Here is a 21,086-nt window from a genome sequence, read left to right as displayed (position 1 = left end):
GTGGTGTTTGTGGTAACAATAAAACCTGAATGTAGAGCAGACAGCTACAGTAGAAATGGGCAACGGACTGCGTGCCGCCCACCACCCCAACTTCCATGGGATTGATGCATTGTGGGAGAGCTGGAAGAGTTGCCCACCTGCCAGCTGCTGCTGCTGCAGATTCCTCACATTCTTGATAGAGAGGCGGAGGCAGGGAGCGAGACTGAGGTAGAGTGAGAGAGACGGGCAGACAGACAATGTGAGGGGGAGGGGAGAGAGCGACAAACGGTGAGGATGGAGAGAGACATGGAACGGGAGAGAGCGACAGATAAAGTGAGGGGGAGGGGAGAGAACGAGACAAACGGTGAGGATGGAGAGAGACATGGAACGAGAGAGAGCGACAGACAAAGTGAGGGGGAGGGGAGAGAGAGAGACAGATAAAGACAAAACGAGAGGGTGTCAGTGTGGCTGCCTGTCCAATCTGCTGTGGTGTGGTACCAGTACTGACCATGTGGTGCTAGTCTGTCTGGGCCCACAACAGGACAGACAGTGCAGCTCAGGACTCTGGGCCAGACCAGCAGCTCCCTCCTGTGGAAGAGTCAGTGTGCTGTGTCCCAAACGACTGGACCTTCACTATGGGGACGGTAACACTGTCATGGCCTAGATTATCCACTTCCTGTAACACTGTCATGGCCTAGATTATCCACTTCCTGTAACACTGTCCACTTCCTGTAACACTGTCACGGGGGGGGGGGTGTTCAACATGGGAGCCTGAGCCCAGTGCAGAAAGAAAAGACACTGAGGTCTGGCACTGTAACACTCAGGGTACTGATCCAGATACACACATGTAGTCTAGACACAGGTGCACGTGCTGACAACAAAATCACAAAAAAAATTATCAATGGATATCAAATTTATCAACCCATGAAGGTCTGGATTTGGAGTCACACTCAAAATTAAAGTTGAAAACCACACTACAGGCTGATCCAACTTTGATGTAATGTCCTTAAAACAAGTCAAAATGAGGCTCAGTGGTGTGTGTGGCCTCCACGTGCCTGTATGACCTCCCTACAACGCCTGGACATGCTCCTGATGAGGTGGCGGATGGTCTCCTGAGGGATCTCCTCCCAGACCTGGACTAAAGCATCCGCCAACTCCTGGACAGTCTGTGGTGCAACGTGGCGTTAGTGGATGGAGTGGATGAAGCGAGACATGATGTCCCAGATGTGCTCAATTGGATTCGGGTCTGGGGAACGGGCGGGCCAGTCCATAGCATCAATGCCTTCCTCTTGCAGGAACTGCTGAGACACTCTAGCCACATGGGGTCTAGCATTGTCTTGCATTAGGAGGAACCCAGGGCCAACCGCACCAGCATATGGTCTCACAAGGGTTCTGAGGATCTCATCTCGGTACCTAATGGCAGTCAGGCTACCTCTGGCGAACACATGGAGGGCTGTGCGACCCCCAAAGAAATGCCACCCCACACCATGACTGACCCACCGCCAAACCGGTCATGCTGGAGGATGTTGCAGGCAGCAGAACGTTCTCCACGGCGTCTCCAGACTCTGTCACGTCTGTCACATGTGCTCAGTGTGAACCTGCTTTCATCTGTGAAGAGCACAGGGCGCCAGTGGCGAATTTGCCAATCTTGGTGTTCTCTGGCAAATGCCAAACGTCCTGCACGGTGTTGGGCTGTAAGCACAACCCCCACCTGTGGACGTCGGGCCCTCATACCACCCTCATGGAGTCTGTTTCTGACCGTTTGAGCAGACACATGCACATTTGTGGCCTGCTGGAGGTCATTTTGCAGGGCTCTGGCAGTGCTCCTCCTGCTCCTCCTTGCACAAAGGCGGAGGTAGTGGTCCTGCTGCTGGGTTGTTGCCCTCCTACGGCCTCCTCCACGTCTCCTGATGTACTGGCCTGTCTCCTGGTAGCGCCTCCAAGCTCTGGACACTACGCTGACAGACACAGCAAACCTTCTTGCCACAGCTCGCATTGATGTGCCATCCTGGATGAGCTGCACTACCTGAGCCACTTGTGTGGGTTGTGGACTCTCATGCTACCACTAGAGTGAAAGCACCGCCAGCATTCAAAAGTGACCAAAACATCAGCCAGGAAGCATAGGAACTGAGAAGTGGTCTGTGGTCACCACCTGCAGAACCACTCCTTTATTGGGGGTGTCTTGCTAATTGCCTATAATTTCCACCTGTTGTCTATTCCATTTGCACAACAGCATGTGAAATGTATTGTCATTCAGTGTTGCTTCCTAAGTGGACAGTTTGATTTCACAGAAGTGTGATTGACTTGGAGTTACATTGTGTTGTTTAAGTGTTCCCTTTATTTTTTTGAGCGGTGTATATAAACTCAGCAACAAAAAAAAAAGAAACTCAAAAAGACATTTTTCAGTACCCTGTCTTTCAAAGATAATTTGTTAAAATCCAAATAACTCCACAGATCTTCATTGTAAAGGGTTAAAAAAAACTGTTTCCCATGCTTGTTCAATGAACCATAAACAATTAATGAACATAAACCTGACGAACGGTCGCTAAGACACGAACAGCTTACAGACGGTAGGCAATTAAGGTCACAGTTATGAAAACATAGGACACTAAAGAGGCCTTTCTACTGACTCTGAAAAACACAAAAAGAAAGACGCCCAGGGTCCCTGCTCATATGCGTGAACATTCCTTAGGCATGCTGCAAGGAGGCATGAGGACTGCATATGTGGCCAGGGCAATATATTGCAATGTCCGTACTGTGAGACGCCTAAGACCGCGCTACAGGGAGACAGGACGGACAGCTGATCATCCTCGCAGTGGCAGACCACGTGTAACAACACCTGCACAGGATCCGTACATCCGAACATCACACCTATGGGACAGGTACAGGATGGCAACACCAGGAACGCACAATCCCTCCATCAGTGCTCAGACTGTCTGAAATAGGCTGAGAGAGGCTGGCCTGAGGGCTTGTAGACCTGTTGTAAGGCAGGTCCTCACCAAACATCACCAGCAACAACGCCGCCTATGGGCACAAACCGTCACTGGACCAGACAGGACTGGCAAAAAGTGCTCTTCACTGACGAGTCGCGGTTTTGTCTCACCAGGGTGATGGTCGGACTTGTGTTTATCGTCGAAGGAATGAGCGTTACACCGATGCCTGTACTCTGGAGCGGGATCGATTTGGAGGTGGAGGGTCCGTCATGGTCTGGGGCGGTGTGTCACAGCATCATCGGACTGAGCTTGCAATCTCAACGCTGTGCGTTACAGGGAAGACATCCTCCTCCCTCATGTGGTACCCTTCCTGCAGGCTCATCCTGACATGACCCTCCAGCATGACAATGCCACCAGCCATACTGCTCGTTCTGTTTGTGATTTCCTGCAAGACAGGAATGTCAGTGTTCTGCCATGGCCAGTGAAGAGCCCGGATCTCAATCCCATTGAGCACATCTGGGACCTGTTGGATCGGAGGGTGAGGGCTAGGGCCATTACCCCCAGAAATGTCTGGGAAGGTCAGACAATCTGGAAAACTTCAAGAACTTTGAAAATTTCTTCAAGTGCAGTCGCAAAAACCATCAAGCGCTATGATGAAACTGGCTCTCATCTCATGAGGACCGCCACAGGACAGGAAGACTCAGAGTTATCTCTGCTGCAGAGGATAAGTTCATTAGTTACCAACCTCAGAAATTGCAGCCCAAATAATTGCTTCACGGGAAGCAGGAGACTGTGTAAATCAGGCCTTCATGGTCGAATTGCTGCAAAGAAATCACTACTAAAGTCCTTTTGGTTTGAGTCCAAATTTGAGATGTTTGGTTCCAACCGCTGTGTCTTTGTGGTTGAGAGAATGAGAAGGGTGGCTACTTTGAAGAATCTCAAATATAAAATATATTTTGATTTGTGTAATACTTTATTGGTTACTACATGATTCCATATATTTTATTTCATAGTTTTGATGTGTTTCTTATTCTACAATGTAGAACATAGTAAAAATAAAGAAAAGAAAAACCCTTGAATGAGTAGGTGTGTCCAAACGTTTGACTGGTCCTGTACATGAAACCAGTGATCACTCCTCATCAGTGATGGTTACTTTAATAATCATTAATCACCTGTAACACCTGATAGAAATGTTACACCTCATCTCACCACTGCTTGTTTTATTGTATTTGTTCTCAACGCTTTACCTCACATTTATAATGACAACTTTTACTGGCGAAATTAATATTTAAAATGTGTTGTAGGTACTGTACATGAAGAGGTTCAAGGTGCTGAAGATGATGGTTTGTCAGCTATATCAGAACAACACTGGTTAGAAATGTCCCACAGTCTCATCACGGTTTGTTCTTATTGTGTTCTAGGTATCTGAAGAGGTTCAAGGTGATGAAGATCAAGGTTCTACGTAGCTGGTGTCGTCAGATCCTAAAGGGGCTCCACTTCCTCCACACCCGGGCCCCTCCCATCATTCACAGGGACCTGAAGTGTGACAACATCTTCATCACCGGCCCCACTGGCTCCGTCAAGATAGGAGACCTGGGATTGGCTACGCTCAAACGGGCCTCCTTCGCCAAGAGTGTCATAGGTACGACCACATAGGCTGATTTACTGACGTTTTAACCTTTTTGACCCTTGACCCTTGACCTTTCACCTTCCACCCCAACACCTGTGTCAAAGCCAGATCCATTCCCTCATTCCTTCCGACCTCCCCACAGATGGTTGAATTTAAAATATATTAGGATTTAAATTGACACCTTCTGGAATGGAATGTGAGGGTTTCGGGTGACGGGGTTGGAAGGACTGGATAAAAGTTAAATATACTTCTTTTTAAAAAGTGTTTAAGATTCCAACCACTGTTTGTCGTAAGCCGACCACAGGTTTTCAGCGCCTGGCTCTCCCTGACCGTAGTACTCCGTGGGCCTCCAGTTTCCTCCAGGGCTGGTTGTGTTGGACTGGTCTCGGGGTGAAACTGGGGAGCCACCACAGGTTTTCAGCGCCTGGCTCTCCCTGACCGTAGTACTCCGTGGGCCTCCAGTTTCCTCCAGGGCTGGTTGTGTTGGACTGGTCTCGGGGTGAAACTGGGGAGCCACCCCGGCTCTGCTGTGCCATCCAGTTCCCTGTTTTAACAAGGGGAAAACACCGTTTTGGTCTCTGTTCCCCCATCTGAAAACAATCAGTTACGCCAGAAAAAGCTAATTGAAATTCATATTAGGCAGGTGAAAGCACTCTGACTTTCCATAAACTGTGGTGTGTTGGAGCTTGTAAATTGGCCTAATGACAGCAGGTCTTTAGCCACATCGTGAAATCCCACAGATGTTGACAATAAATGTGGAGTTTTCCCCTCTTGTGGGTAAAAACCATATTTTCACTTTGGGTGGAGACCTTTGTTTACTTTAAGCCTGATTTAAAATCTAAGATGCACATGCTGACAATGATAATGAATGTTCCTGAAATGGCCCCCTATTCACTATATAGTGCACTACTTTTGAACAGTAGGGCTCTGGTCAAAAGTAACGCACTATATAGGGAATAGGGGACCGTTTCAGACGCAGTAACATCTCTCTCTCTCTGAAATGTTTTCCTCGTGGGTTTTGTGTTCTGCCCCTCAGCGTTTTCAGATCACCTGATACGGCCATCTCTATCTGCTCATCTAGCTTCTTCCCCTTAATCAACCTGTTTGCTTTTTGGTCTATCTATGCTCTTTGAGTAGTTAAAACATGTAGGCTCTCCCTCATTCTGCAGTACTGGGTAATAATATCATATGTACTGCAGTCACAGTAAGTGGTTCTGGTAAGTGAAAATAAACATTAAATAAACATTTCCCAAAAATCTAAATAATAGTTTTTCTGTGTAAGACCTTTGCTTCTCACCAGTGTCACCAGGCGCACAGAACACAGCTGTTTAGTTCAGTGTGTAGCTATGGGATGGGCTTTATCTCAGTGTCCTTTGCTTCTCACCAGTGTCACCAGGCGCACAGAACACAGCTGTTTAGTTCAGTGTGTAGCTATAGGATGGGCTTTATCTCAGGGCCTAACCAACCTACTCTAACCTTTGCTTCTCACCAGTGTCACCAGGCGCACAGAACACAGCTGTTTAGTTCAGTGTGTAGCTATGGGATGGGCTTTATCTCAGGGCCTTCTCTAACCTTTGCTTCTCACCAGTGTCACCAGGCGCACAGAACACAGCTGTTTAGTTCAGTGTGTAGCTATAGGATGGGCTTTATCTCAGGGCCTAACCAACCTACTCTAACCTTTGCTTCTCACCAGTGTCACCAGGCGCACAGAACACAGCTGTTTAGTTCAGTGTGTAGCTATAGGATGGGCTTTATCTCAGGGCCTAACCAACCTACTCTAACCTTTGCTTCCAACAGGTCAACTAACAGGTAAGTGACACTAAGACATGTATCATGTTTCTCTGTGAAAGGTGAGGTTTTGACACAAGTTAGTTCCATAGCTACGTTGATAACCGTACCAGTAGGACAAATGTAGGAATAAAGGCCCTCGATTGGCTATTTCAGACTCAGCTGTTACAAAGCTATCCAATCAGGCGTTTGTGTCTGAATGGGGAGGGGATTGAACTGTCTGTCTGGCTAACAACCTGTCGTCCTCTCAACCCCTCTCCTGTTTGAGTCTTCTCTAACCAGACTGCTCCCAATTGCTTGATTACAAAGTATCAGCACAAGGGCCAATCAGCATGTTCTGTGCACCTGTCCCCCCCTTCTCTCTCTTAGCCCCAATAAAAGGCCTTACAGAGAAACACTTGTGCTTGTTTCAATTCTGACTAAACTGAAGCCAGCTTCCCCCTTCTCTTTTATTTATTTATTTGATTTATTTATTTTGCTCCCACCATTCCCCCTCTCCGCTCTCTCTTCTGTCTCTCTCCTCGCAGGTGGTACGTCGCCGGCCTGTCCCGTGGCTTCGTCCTTTCCTCCTCTCCCCTCTGGCCCTCTTGGGTGAGTTGGGCCGGAGGAGACACAGCAGTGTGAGGCACAGAGAGTTCTGAACCCGTTCCGTTTTGATCCGTTTCAAGGTACCCCAGAGTTCATGGCCCCTGAGATGTATGAGGAGAAGTACGACGAGTCAGTGGATGTGTATGCCTTTGGGATGTGCATGCTGGAGATGGCCACCTCAGAGTACCCCTACTCCGAGTGCCAGAATGCTGCACAGATCTACCGCCGAGTCACCAGCGTAAGTGTCCTCCATCTTAAAATTCCTTGGTCCATCCTCTCCCCCTCCATCCTCTCCCCCTCCCATCCTCTCCCCCTCCATCCTCTCCCCCTCCAGCCCCTCCCCCTCCAGCCCCTCCATCCTCTCCCCCCAGCCCCTCCCCTCCAGCCCCTCCCCCTCCAGCCCCTCCATCCTCTCCAGCCCTTCCATCCTCTCCAGCCCCTCCCCCTCCAGCCCCTCCCCTCCAGCCCCTCCATCCTCTCCCCCTCCAGCCCCTCCCCTCCAGCCCCTCCCCTTCTGGATGTCACTGCCAATTACACTCTTTCTCTTCTAGCTGCCGTTCCTCTCTTCCTCTCCTCTTCTCCACCCTCTCTACTTTTTTCTTGTTCTGTGTCTCTCTGTGTCTCTCATTCCTCTGGGTTGCAGTCAGTCTCACATACACTAGGCCTGTATGTGTCTGTGTGGTTTGTTCTTTATGGTCTCAGTCGATCATAAAGCTCATGTTTGATCACTAGGGAGGAGGACTCCACGTCCTCATCCACCTCCCCTCCCCCCGGGGGCAGGGAGTTTAACAACACACACACACACACACACACACACACACCCTCCTTGCTTTGTGCCGCCCGGTATTCTCCATTCCCCTATAGTCACCCAGCCAACCCCAGCAAGCAGCATATCATTTACGATGTTGAGATTGGGGAGATTCTGCCTCCGCAGTTTCACAATGGCTTCCACCATTCAGATGTCTGCCATAGACTGTTGAACTAGGACTCTGACACTGGGAGGAGCGTCTAGCTTTGATATGGTCAGGTTTTTACAAGGATTCAACTGTCAACTCTGAATGGGACTAATAACTAATAATGACGTTGTAGATGTTATCTGACTTTTACTGTTGCTAGTCTGGTTGCCAGGGAACGACCGCTTTACTCCACTACAGAATCCAGGCCTGTATTCACATACAGCACATTACATTTTATTTGTTGTAATTAAGATGTTTACAATAGGTCCCCTAATGTGCTGGTCTCGCCAGTTTGCTGATTTGGTAAACATATAGATCCGGAGACCTAGCTGACCCAATTGTATTACTATTTCCAAGCACTGAGAATGAGGAAGGCCTTCCTGAGTGCAGAGAGGACATTTGAGTCTTGTTATTCCTCATCATCAGTGGCTGTGTGACGAGGCATGGCCTTTCTGTGCTAAACCTGTTCCCAGATCTGTTGGTGCTGACTCACCAACTGACTGCACAAACAGATCTGGGACCAGGCTAGTCCTGTGCTTACTGCCTCTCCTCTGTATAGTCTCCCTAGGTTCCCTCTGCCTCCGCCACCCCACATCTCTTTATCTCATCTGTTATTAACTGATGACCTTTCATTTTCTATTTTCTCTTTCCTCAAATTGGGTTGTTTCCTCTCCGGCCTGGTAAAATAGAAGCAGTCATGAGCTTCTGTCTGGTTTAGATGGAGCCGTGGCCACGTTCACATGATGCTACTGCTATAGACGGAAAAAGAGGAAGGCTTTCTGGCTGTCCCAAACTACACCCTATGTCCTATGTACAGTAGTGCACTACTTTTGACCAGGGCCCATGGCACCCTAGGGGACAAACCCAGAGGCTCAGTGAGGGATTCTGTGAAGGTCACCAGTAGGGGGAGACGGTGGGTCTGCTGTGCTGTGGTGTGTTCTTATATTGAGAGAAGTAGAGGGCAAACCTGTCTGCATTCCATGCTTCCTCAGCTGCTTCTGTAGATCACAGACGGTTCTGTGATTTGTCCAGACAGCCTTTACTGACCTCAAGTGTGGGAATTCCTCAGTCAACCAGTAAAGCCAGTATAGGCAGGCTAACCCCCACACTGGTGAAATCATTCTGCAGGAAGAGCAATGCTGAAATACTCCAAATACCATAGAGGTTTTGCGCTACATTCTCTTCCGAATCACTTTTCTTCAATTACCTGAAACCTAAAACTCAGTCCTCCAGTTGTCCTCAGTGTCAGCAAGGCTCTCTCTCTGTCATGTCTTCAACACACAGACAGGCCCCATCTCCCACTGTCACTCACTGACTTCCCCTCCTCTCTGACTCCTCTGTACCCCCCTCCTCTCTGACTCCTCTGTACCCCCCTCCTCTCTGACTCCTCTGTACCCCCTCCTCTCTGACTCCTCTGTACCCCCTCCCCTGACTCCTCTGTACCCCCTCTCCTCTGTACCGACCCCCCTCCTCTGTACCCCCTGCTCTGTACCGATTCCCCCTGCTCTGTACCGACTCCCCCTGCTCTGTACCGACTCCCCCTGCTCTGTACCGACTCCCCCTGCTCTGTACCGACTCCCCCTGCTCTGTACCTGCTTCCCCCTCCTCTGTACCTGCTTCCCCCTCCTCTGTACCTGCTTCCCCCTCCTCTGTACCTGCTTCCCCCTCCTCTGTACCTGCTTCCCCCTCCTCTGTACCGACTTCCCCCTCCTCTGTACCCTTCCCCCTCCTCTGTACCGACTTCCCCCTCCTCTGTACCGACTTCCCCCTCCTCTGTACCGACTCCCCCTCCTCTGTACTCCCCTCCTCTCTGACTCCTCTGTACCGACTCCCCCTCCTCTGTACCGACTCCCCCTCCTCTGTACCGACTCCCCCTCCTCTGTAACGATTCCCCCATCCTCTGTAACGATTCCCCCCCTCTGTACCGATCCCCTCTCCTCTGTACCGGCTCCCCTCTCCTCTGTACCGGCTCCACCCTCCTCTGTACCGGCTCCCCCTCCTCTTGACCCCCCTCCTCTCTGTACCGACTCCTCCTCTGTACCGACTCCCTCCTCTGTACCGACTCCCTCCTCTGTACCGACTCCCTCCTCTGTACCGACTCCCCGACTCCTCTCTGTACCGACTCCCCCTCCTCTGTACCGGCTCCCCCTCCTCTGTACCGGCTCCCCCTCCTCTGGACTCCCCCTCCTGTACCGGCTCCCCCTCCTCTGGACCCCCCTGTCCCCCTCCTCTGGACCCCCCTGTACCGACTCCCCCTCCTCCGTACAGACTCCCCCTCCTCACAGGATATCCTGTCCATCCTAAGGGGCCACAGAATCCCAGGGAGGGAGGAATGACACAGCCCTCATGTTGGCTGTGAAGGGCTTCCATAATGGGCTGTGGAGAGTTGTAGACAGCAGCTGAAGGATGCCACCTCATCTAGTGCTTGGTATTCTAGTGGACAGGGGATGGCAGGAAGACATTATCTGAGGGGAGGCTGGACTATGTTTTGGGGGCTGCCCTCCCTTTTACACCAGTTCATCCGTTAAGCTTTGATCCCTCCTTATAGTCCTGGAGGTGTTTTAATCACACCACACAACTCTGCAATCAGAAACACTTGTAGGGATGGCCGGATGGATGGCCGGGTGGGTGGCCGGGTGGATGGCCGGGTGGATGGCCGGATGGATGGGAAATGTAATCAATGTCTTTTTGTGTTACTGCCATGAGATGATCTCATCATGCAGACAGATGTGACAGTCTTTTTTCTTCTCTTTGACTGATCTCGTCATTGTGATATGTGTTTACAGAACCCTGCTGGTCAAAACCAAGCTCCCATGTACTCAGAATTACTCCATGTAATCAGTGGAAGTCTATAGTAAGGTTTTTAGGAAATCCCAGTGATGTTTAAGTAAAGGACAGACAGTCGGCTAGTCAGTGATGAACAGTGCTTATTGACCGTCATGGCGGGTGACCTCAGCTTTAGGGGTCACCACACAGGGTTGTCTGGGAGATCCTGTGTTATGATAATGACAGAGCAGCTTCCCTGGACCCCCCCCCCAGTCACTGTGACTCTGCATGCCATTCTCCTGTGGGATCAGAGTAGGGATTTGTCATGGGAATACAGGACTATTAATACTTGAACCGTCTATCAGATTGGTATGGATTTTAGCTGCTGGGAACTAACGTGTAACCTATGGCATTTCCTTGGATGTGGTTAAGAGGAATCAATGTGAGCTGAAGTACCCAAGTGGACCAATTGGGAATCAATCCCGTTGCTCCAACTCAGTGATCCATCACATTACTTCTTGGAGGTATTTTGCTTTAGGAAAGTTGTGTGGATACATCATGTCAGGTTAGAAATTGGCTTCATGTGAAGTACTGAAGTTAAAAATGAAGTCCTTTGACTCTTAGACAGACTGTGTCAGTGACTGTAGAGCTGCAACCCAAGAAAATAATGTCTTGTCATGTTACTCACACACACACACACACACACACACACACACACACACACACACAACCCAGACCGCGTCTGGATGACGCTGATGGTATATAATGACCCAGCGTGCTCCCGTCTCTCTCCCCCGTCACTCTGTTCTCCCAGCTCTGTAGACTCTTATTACAGCCTCCTGCCTCAGACTGTTACCCTCAGTGACAGTTCCACTGGCTGCGTCCCAAACGCCACCTATATAGTGCACTACAATTTGACCAGGGCCCATCTAGGAAATAGGCTGCCATTTGGTACACAGCAGCTTGCTCCCAGTCCAGTCATTTGGTACACAGCAGCTTCCTCCCCAGTCCAGTCATTTGGTACACAGCAGCTTGCTCCCAGTCCAGTCATTTGGTACACAGCTGCTTGCTCCCAGTCCAGTCATTTGGTACACAGCTGCTTGCTCCCAGTCCAGTCATTTGGTACACAGCAGCTTGCTCCCAGTCCAGTCATTTGGTACACAGCAGCTTGCTCCCAGTCCAGTCATTTGGTACACAGCTGCTTGCTCCCAGTCCAGTCATTTGGTACACAGCTGCTTGCTCCCAGTCCAGTCATTTGGTACACAGCTGCTTGCTCCCAGTCCAGTCATTTGGTACACAGCAGCTTGCTCCCAGTCCAGTCATTTGGTACACAGCTGCTTGCTCCCAGTCCAGTCATTTGGTACACAGCAGCTTGCTCCCAGTCCAGTCATTTGGTACACAGCTGCTTGCTCCCAGTCCAGTCATTTGGTACACAGCTGCTTGCTCCCAGTCCAGTCATTTGGTACACAGCTGCTTGCTCCCAGTCCAGTCATTTGGTACACAGCAGCTTGCTCCCAGTCCAGTCATTTGGTACACAGCAGCTTGCTCCCAGTCCAGTCATTTGGTACACAGCAGCTTGCTCCCAGTCCAGTCATTTGGTACACAGCTTGCTTGCATCCCAGTCCAGTCATTTGGTACACAGCTGCTTGCTCCCAGTCCAGTCATTTGGTACACAGCAGTTTGCTCCCAGTCCAGTCATTTGGTACACAGCAGCTTGCTCCCAGTCCAGTCATTTGGTACACAGCAGCTTGCTCCCAGTCCAGTCATTTGGTACACAGCAGCTTGCTCCCAGTCCAGTCATTTGGTACACAGCTGCTTGCTCCCAGTCCAGTCATTTGGTACACAGCTGCTTGCTCCCAGTCCAGTCATTTGGTACACAGCAGTTTGCTCCCAGTCCAGTCATTTGGTACACAGCTGCTTGCTCCCAGTCCAGTCATTTGGTACACAGCAGTTTGCTCCCAGTCCAGTCATTTGGTACACAGCTGCTTGCTCCCAGTCCATCCATTTGTATATAATGTCGGGGGTATTTTCATCCCTTTGTTTGTTTGCTGGAGAGCTGGACTATTTAAATCTGCCAGACCGGACAGACAGATTCTTAAGAGCCATTTTTTTTTAAACATACGTTTATATATGAATTCTACTGTGAATTATAAAAGGAACACACAGCTTTGAGAACTGACGTTAACGCCCAAATTATAAAGAGCTGGGACAGGACAGCGGAGTCAATCACCACCTTCCGGAGACACCTGAAACCCCACCTCTTTAAGGAATACCTAGGATAGGATAAAGTAATCCTTCTCACCCCCCCCCCCTTAAAATATTTAGATGCACTATTGTAAAGTGGCTGCTCCACTGGATGTCATAAGGTGAATGCACCAATTTGTAAGTCGCTCTGGATAAGAGCGTCTGCTAAATGACTTAAATGTAATGTAAATGTAAGTCAAGTCAACGGCCAAGTGCAGTCAGAACGTTAGTTTGGAATAATACTGGGACATATAGAACATGATGATCGTGCCCCTTTAGGGTAACAGCTGTTTGGAAAATGAAGAACTGTTTGGAAAATGAAGAGCTGTTTTGACATTTCTGCATGTTTTGGTGGGATGGAGTTTTGGCCTTCCATGGTGACATCACCATGCGGTAAATTAGTTAATAGACCAATAAGAAAGAGTTCCAAACCTCTCTGCCAATAACGGCAGAAATAAAAAATGAATCCTCCCTACACAGAACACTCCCAGACAGTTCTAGTAAAATTCTTGCTTGAGAAATGTCTCTTTGCTAAGAAGCTATATTTTTGCTTCTTTTTGACCATTTTAATTGAAAACAAATGACTGTAAGGCACTTATTTGTTCCCCAAAAAGGATTTGGTATTGAGATAAAAGCTGATGTATTGGACTTTTTTAAGATCATAATTAGTCCCTTTCTCTTTCCACACCCCATTGACTAAGTGACAATTTGACTTAATTGGAAGACAGGATTCACCCTCACATACCTAGGTAGTCCACCCACACCGTCCTCACATCAAGTCTCTCCACCCTCCCTCTGCCTCTGGTCTTTTGTAAAGCATTGTACATGTACCTTTTAATTTCTCTCTCCATTGTTGGCTGTTCTGTGAGGGGGCAGAAAGGAACCAGCATGTAACCGGCTTAATGGACCTCTATTCACTGTGAGAGTTTCACCCGTAATGAGGCCTTTTTAATCACCCTGTTATTGGAATACCGGTCCTCCTTAATTCCATTACCTCTTCCGCTGTCATCCCTTACTTTGTTTGGCCCCAGAAATCTCTAGGAGGTGTGTGTGTGTGTGTGTGTGTGTGTGTGTGTAATGTTATATAAGCACAGGTTCTAGATTGGAGGGACAGGGGGGGTTGGTAAAGACTGAGAAGCCACTGTGTTGGGAACTGGAAAGGACAGAGCCTGCAGAACTCGATGTACCAGGTTACAAGAGTTTAGTGAGTCCAACTCTCTCTCTGTCGGACCTGTCTCTCACTCTCACATCCCGGTAAGTCTCTTTCTCAATCTCTTTTTCTCTCTTTCTGTCTCTACCTTTCTCTGGAACATTTTCTTCTCTACTGTTTTGACAGTTTGCTTTTCTTTTTATACGACTGTCTGATGGGGGGGGGGGGACTGCAGAGAAGAGACTGAGGTAGTAAGAGGAAGGGTTTGGTTCGTTGAGTTATTTCTATATTAGTCTCCGTGTTTGAGTCTGTGTTCTTGGCTCCTATTCCCATCAATGTTTCTGGGCTCAGGTTATATTGATCAACTTGGTATGAGGAGGATGACTTGCCTTGGGTTCAGGTTGAATCAGAGATGGGTAAGGGAGTTGCTGAATCAGGTGAATCAGTCCCTGGTCCTATCACTCTTAGAGTACTGTCCAGTTATACAGTCAGTCCCTGGTCCTATCACTCTTAGAGTACTGTCCAGTTATACAGTCAGTCCCTGGTCCTATCACACTTAGAGTACTGTCCAGTTATACAGTCAGTCCCTGGTCCTATCACTCTTAGAGTACTGTCTGGTTATACGGTCAGTCCCTGGTCCTATCACTCTTAGAGTACTGTCCAGTTATACGGTCATCTACAGCAAAGAAAGATGTATGCAAAAAGCTCCAAATCACTCAAAATAGGGGTGCCAGATTATCTATCTGTATGAATATCACCCAAATGCATCAGAATCTCTCATGGCTTCACGTTGAAAACAAATTACTATCCAGTCTTCTGATTTTCTTTAGGAATGTTATATTTATTTTTTTATTAAAAAATAAAATAAAATAAACAGTATTTTCAGGTCAGTTAGTACATACTAGCAACACACATAACCACTAAACCAGACAGGCAACCCAAGCCGTTAGTACATACTAGCAACACACATAACCACTAAACCAGACAGGCAACCCAAGCCGTTAGTACATACTAGCAACACACATAACCACTAAACCAGACAGGCAACCCAAGCCGTTAGTACATACTAGCAACACACATAACCACTAAACCAGACAGGCAACCCAAGCCGTTAGTACATACTAGCAACACACACAACCACTAAACCAGACAGGCAACCCAAGCCGTTAGTACATACTAGCAACACACACAACCACTAAACCAGACAGGCAACCCAAGCCGTTAGTACATACTAGCAACACACACAACCACTAAACCAGACAGGCAACCCAAGCCGTTAGTACATACTAGCAACACACACAACCACTAAACCAGACAGGCAACCCAAGCCGTTAGTACATACTAGCAACACACACAACCACTAAACCAGACAGGCAACCCAAGCCGTTAGTACATACTAGCAACACACACAACCACTAAACCAGACAGGCAACCCAAGCCGTTAGTACATACTAGCAACACACATAACCACTAAACCAGACAGGCAACCCAAGCCGTTAGTACATACTAGCAACACACATAACCACTAAACCAGACAGGCAACCCAAGCCAAGGACAAACTGACTTGAATCTACAGTTCAATACAGAGCCACAGCTGAATGGAACTCTTTACCAATCCATATTTCTAGCTGAATGGAACTCTTTACCAATCCATATTTCTAGCTGAATGGAACTCTTTACCAATCCATATTTCTCAGCTGACCACTAAACCAGACAGGCAACATGGAACTCTTTAACCAATCCATATTTCTCAGCTGAATGGAACTCTTTACCAATCCATATTTCTAGCTGAATGGAACTCTTTACCAATCCATATTTCTCAGCTGAATGGAACTCTTTACCAATCCATATTTCTCAGCTGAATGGAACTCTTTACCAATCCATATTTCTCAGCTGAATGGAACTCTTTACCAATCCATATTTCTAGCTGAATGGAACTCTTTACCAATCCATATTTCTCAGCTGAATGGAACTCTTTACCAATCCATATTTCTCAGCTGAATGGAACTCTTTACCAATCCATATTTATCAGCTGAATGGACCTCTTTACCAATCCATATTTATCAGCTGAATGGACCTCTTTACCAATCCATATTTATCAGCTGAATGGAACTCTTTACCAATCCATATTTATCAGCTGAATGGACCTCTTTACCAATCCATATTTCTCAGCTGAATGGAACTCTTTACCAATCCATATTTATCAGCTGAATGGAACTCTTTACCAATCCATATTTATCAGCTGAATGGAACTCTTTACCAATCCATATTTCTCAGCTGAATGGAACTCTTTACCAATCCATATTTCTCAGCTGAATGGAACTCTTTACCAATCCATATTTATCAGCTGAATGGAACTCTTTATTTCTCAGCTGAATGGAACAATCCATATTTATCAGCTGAATGGAACTCTTTACCAATCCATATTTCTCAGCTGAATGGAACTCTTTACCAATCCATATTTATCAGCTGAATGGAACTCTTTACCAATCCATATTTATCAGCTGAATGGAACTCTTTCCACCAATCCATATTTTATCAGCTGAATGGAACTCTTTACCAATCCATATTTCTCAGCTGAATGGAACTCTTTACCAATCCATATTTCTCAGCTGAATGGAACTCTTTACCAATCCATATTTCTAGCTGAATGGAACTCTTTACCAATCCATATTTCTCAGCTGAATGGAACTCTTTACCAATCCATATTTCTAGCTGAATGGAACTCTTTACCAATCCATATTTCTCAGCTGAATGGAACTCTTTACCAATCCATATTTCTAGGAACTGAATGGAACTCTTTACCAATCCATATTTCTCAGCTGAATGGAACTCTTTACCAATCCATATTTCTCAGCTGAATGGAACTCTTTACCAATCCATATTTCTCAGCTGAATGGAACTCTTTACCAATCCATATTTCTCAGCTGAATGGAACTCTTTACCAATCCATATTTCTCAGCTGAATGGAACTCTTTACCAATCCATATTTCTCAGCTGAATGGAACTCTTTACCAATCCATATTTCTCAGCTGAATGGAACTATTTACCAATCCATATTTCTCAGCTGAATGGAACTCTTTACCAATCTATATTTCTCAGCTGAATGGACCTCTTTACCAATCCATATTTCTAGCTGAATGGAACTCTTTACCAATCCATATTTCTCAGTTGAATGGACCTCTTTACCAATCCATATTTCTCAGCTGAATGGAACTCTTTACCAATCCATATTTATCAGCTGAATGGACCTCTTTACCAATCCATATTTATCAGCTGAATGGACCTCTTTACCAATCCATATTTATCAGCTGAATGGAACTCTTTACCAATCCATATTTATCAGCTGAATGGACCTCTTTACCAATCCATATTTCTCAGCTGAATGGAACTCTTTACCAATCCATATTTATCAGCTGAATGGAACTCTTTACCAATCCATATTTATCAGCTGAATGGAACTCTTTACCAATCCATATTTCTAGCTGAATGGAACTCTTTACCAATCCATATTTCTCAGCTGAATGGAACTCTTTACCAATCCATATTTATCAGCTGAATGGAACTCTTTACCAATCCATATTTCTAGCTGAATGGAACTCTTTACCAATCCATATTTCTAGCTGAATGGAACTCTTTACCAATCCATATTTCTCAGCTGAATGGAACTCTTTACCAATCCATATTTCTCAGCTGAATGGAACTCTTTACCAATCCATATTTATCAGCTGAATGGACCTCTTTACCAATCCATATTTATCAGCTGAATGGACCTCTTTACCAATCCATATTTATCAGCTGAATGGAACTCTTTACCAATCCATATTCATCAGCTGAATGGAACTCTTTACCAATCCATATTTATCAGCTGAATGGAACTCTTTACCAATCCATATTTCTCAGCTGAATGGAGCTCTTTACCAATCCATATTTCTCAGCTGAATGGAGCTCTTTACCAATCCATATTTATCAGCTGAATGGAACTCTTTACCAATCCATATTTATCAGCTGAATGGACCTCTTTACCAATCCACATTTCTCAGCTGAATGGACCTCTTTACCAATCCATATTTCTCAGGCAAAAAATAAATCCACCTTCAAGAAAAAAATAAAAGAACATCTAATGCGATAGGCCATATGACTGGACAGGAAATAGAAAGAATATCTAATGTGATAGACCATATGACTGGACAGGAAATGGAAAGAACATCTAATGTGATAGACCATGTGACTGGACAGGAAATAGAAAGAACATCTAATGTGATAGACCATATGACTGGACAGGAAGTAGAAAGAACATCTAATGCGATAGACCATATGACTGGACAGGAAGTAGAAAGAACATCTAATGCGATAGACCATATGACTGGACAGGAAATAGAAAGCGTCAACTGAATGTCAAATGTGTTTCCTGTCAGGTATTTTAATTGTCTACTTGTTGAAAGTTTGAAGTCTTGTTTTTTGGTTGTTTGTAATGTCTTGTTAATTGATGTTGGACTCCAGGAAGATTAGCTAGCGTTATGGCGTTAGCTAATTGGATCCTAATTTGTATTTATTTTATTTTTTTACAAATGACTTGGTATCAGGAGGATGACTTGCCTTGGGTCCAGGTTGTATGGATCAACTTGGTATCAGGAGGATGACTTGCCTTGGGTCCAGGTTGTATGGATCAACTTGGTATCAGGAGGATGACTTGCCTTGGGTTCAGGTTGTATGGATCAACTTGGTATCAGGAGGATGACTTGCCTTGGGTTCAGGTTGTATGGATCAACTTGGTATCAGGAGGATGACTTGCCTTGGGTTCAGGTTGTATGGATCAACTTGGTATCAGGAGGATGACTTGCCTTGGGTTCAGGTTGTATGGATCAACTTGGTATCAGGAGGATGTCTTGCCTTGGGTTCAGGTTGTATGGATCAACTTGGTATCAGGAGGATGACTTGTGTTCAGGTTGTATGGATCAACTTTGTATCAGGAGGATGTCTTGCCTTGTGTTCAGGTTGTATGGATCAACTTGGTATCAGGAGGATGACTTGCCTTGGGTCCAGGTTGTATGGATCAACTTGGTATCAGGAGGATGACTTGCCTTGGGTCCAGGTTGTATGGATCAACTTGGTATCAGGAGGATGACTTGGGTTCAGGTTGTATGGATCAACTTGGTATCAGGAGGATGACTTGCCTTGGGTTCAGGTTGTATGGATCAACTTGGTATCAGGAGGATGACTTGCCTTGGGTTCAGGTTGTATGGATCAACTTGGTATCAGGAGGATGACTTGCCCTTGAATCTCACTGCCCTGATGTTGGGCTGGACTTATTCATCTCAACAACTGGATCCTCTTGATGTGGACTTTATTCAAGTCCTGCGTTTCAAGACCGTTTGTCCTCCCCGACCAGAACCTTTTTGTTTAAAGGTTGTGCATCTGATAAAATGCTGAAAGGTGGAAATACAGTATTTATTTGGCCTGATTTGGATCAAATGAGCTTTTAGTCATTTATTTTCTATAGATGCTGCTTCCATCTGCGTCTGAAAGGATGGCAAAAGTATTGGTGTGAGTTCTAATGGTGTCTGAAAATAGACTTGTCACCAAGTTGTGAGAGACAGGTTGTTTACATGTTTATCTCAGGGGAAAGACACCCAGCTGTTCCTGATTTGATCAATGTTGTCCAGTAAAACGTGTTTGTATGGTAGGCTAATGGGGCTCGCATGTTGTGTGCACATGTATGTTTCTATGTTGATCCCGTTATGCTTGGGGCCCAGGTTTACTGAAGCGTCTCCAGACAGACTTTGACTACATTGGGCTGCGCCGGTGACAGACTTCCAAGTCTGTCTCAGCTAGAGCTTCAGGCCTGCCACACCACACACTCCCTGAGTTAAATCAACACGGCTGGTTACCCTGGCTGTTTAGAGCTCACTGGGGCCCACAAAACACACAACACACACACTTTTATGGTCTCTGTCGTAAGGAAAATGACCCACTGCTACACTCAACCAGAATTGAAAGTTGTTTTTTAACTGAGACCCCCTCTTTTTCTCTCTCTCTCGCTGTTTCTCTCTCTTGATTCCTTGGCCTTGATCTTTCCACTAGACACCCCCCCCCCTGCTCTTTCCACTAGACGCCCCCTTGCTCGATAATGAGGTGAAATGGGGGTCTCTGTTGGCCTCATGCTTCAGCTGGCACATTGATTTAACGTTCTCCTGTGTTTCTGCCCCCACAGGGAGTCAAGCCGGCCAGCTTTGACAAGGTAGCCATACCAGAAGTGAAGGAAATCATCGAGGGATGCATCCGCCAGAACAAAGATGAGAGGTGAGCTAGTGTGTGTATGTGTGTGTGTGTACTGTACACAAACACACACTTTGGGGGCTGTTAGTCCTTTCATCTGTCATTCACACACATGATGTTCAGAGTCTGAGGGCCTGAAGGCCTTGGCCAGCCTGCCGCTTAGTTCTCCCTGAGTACTTAGTCCTACAAACAGGCCCCACGCACACACTGCCACTCTGAATCGCCACATAAATCTCCCACAGTTTGTGGACAGAGTGTTTTCCTTTTCCACTCTCTGTTCCTGTTGAACCAAAACAAGAGGAACTGAACCTGTATTACTGTCTCTAGCTGGCAACTACCTGTGTCTGTCAAAACCCCTCATCACTGTTTAAATATGAATGTCACTCATGGTTGCCTTGACTACTTGTCAGTTTTTGCCTAGAGCAGTATCCTTCAAAGTCGGGGTCGTGACACTGAAGTGGGGTCGCCAAAATAAAATACAAATTAACAGTACCGAATATTTTATGGGGCAAGAAACAAAAGTTTTTAGAGAAAAGATCATTTTAAAGATACAATTGTATGGAATAAATGTATTTATTGGTTTATTTTCATTTGGATAAGAGTTGAAAATGCAATGAATTGAAGGTTATTTGTTGATTTTTAAGGTTGTCAGTAGATTTGGGGTGGGGTCGCAAGAGATTATTGGGAAAATAATGGGGTCCCTTGACATTCTACTGTAAATAATGGGGTCCCCTGACATTCTACTGTAAATAATGGGGTCCCCTGACATTCTA

The 21,086-nt window shown here is 46.5% G+C and overlaps 1 protein-coding gene across 1 annotated transcript in view; it reads left to right on the top strand.

Annotated features, from left to right (window-relative positions):
- Positions 1-21,086, top strand: part of LOC115127176 (serine/threonine-protein kinase WNK1-like) — a 214,617-nt gene that overhangs the window by 110,181 nt on the left and 83,350 nt on the right. The window contains 3 exon segments of the mRNA XM_065021325.1: positions 4,334-4,554; positions 6,999-7,156; positions 20,249-20,337. Coding sequence (XP_064877397.1) covers positions 4,334-4,554; positions 6,999-7,156; positions 20,249-20,337 — 468 coding nt within the window.

This window comes from Oncorhynchus nerka, linkage group LG8, assembly GCF_034236695.1.
Source record: "Oncorhynchus nerka isolate Pitt River linkage group LG8, Oner_Uvic_2.0, whole genome shotgun sequence".
Classification (NCBI taxonomy): Eukaryota; Metazoa; Chordata; class Actinopteri; order Salmoniformes; family Salmonidae; genus Oncorhynchus; species Oncorhynchus nerka.
This window is presented reverse-complemented; position numbering and strand designations above follow the sequence as displayed.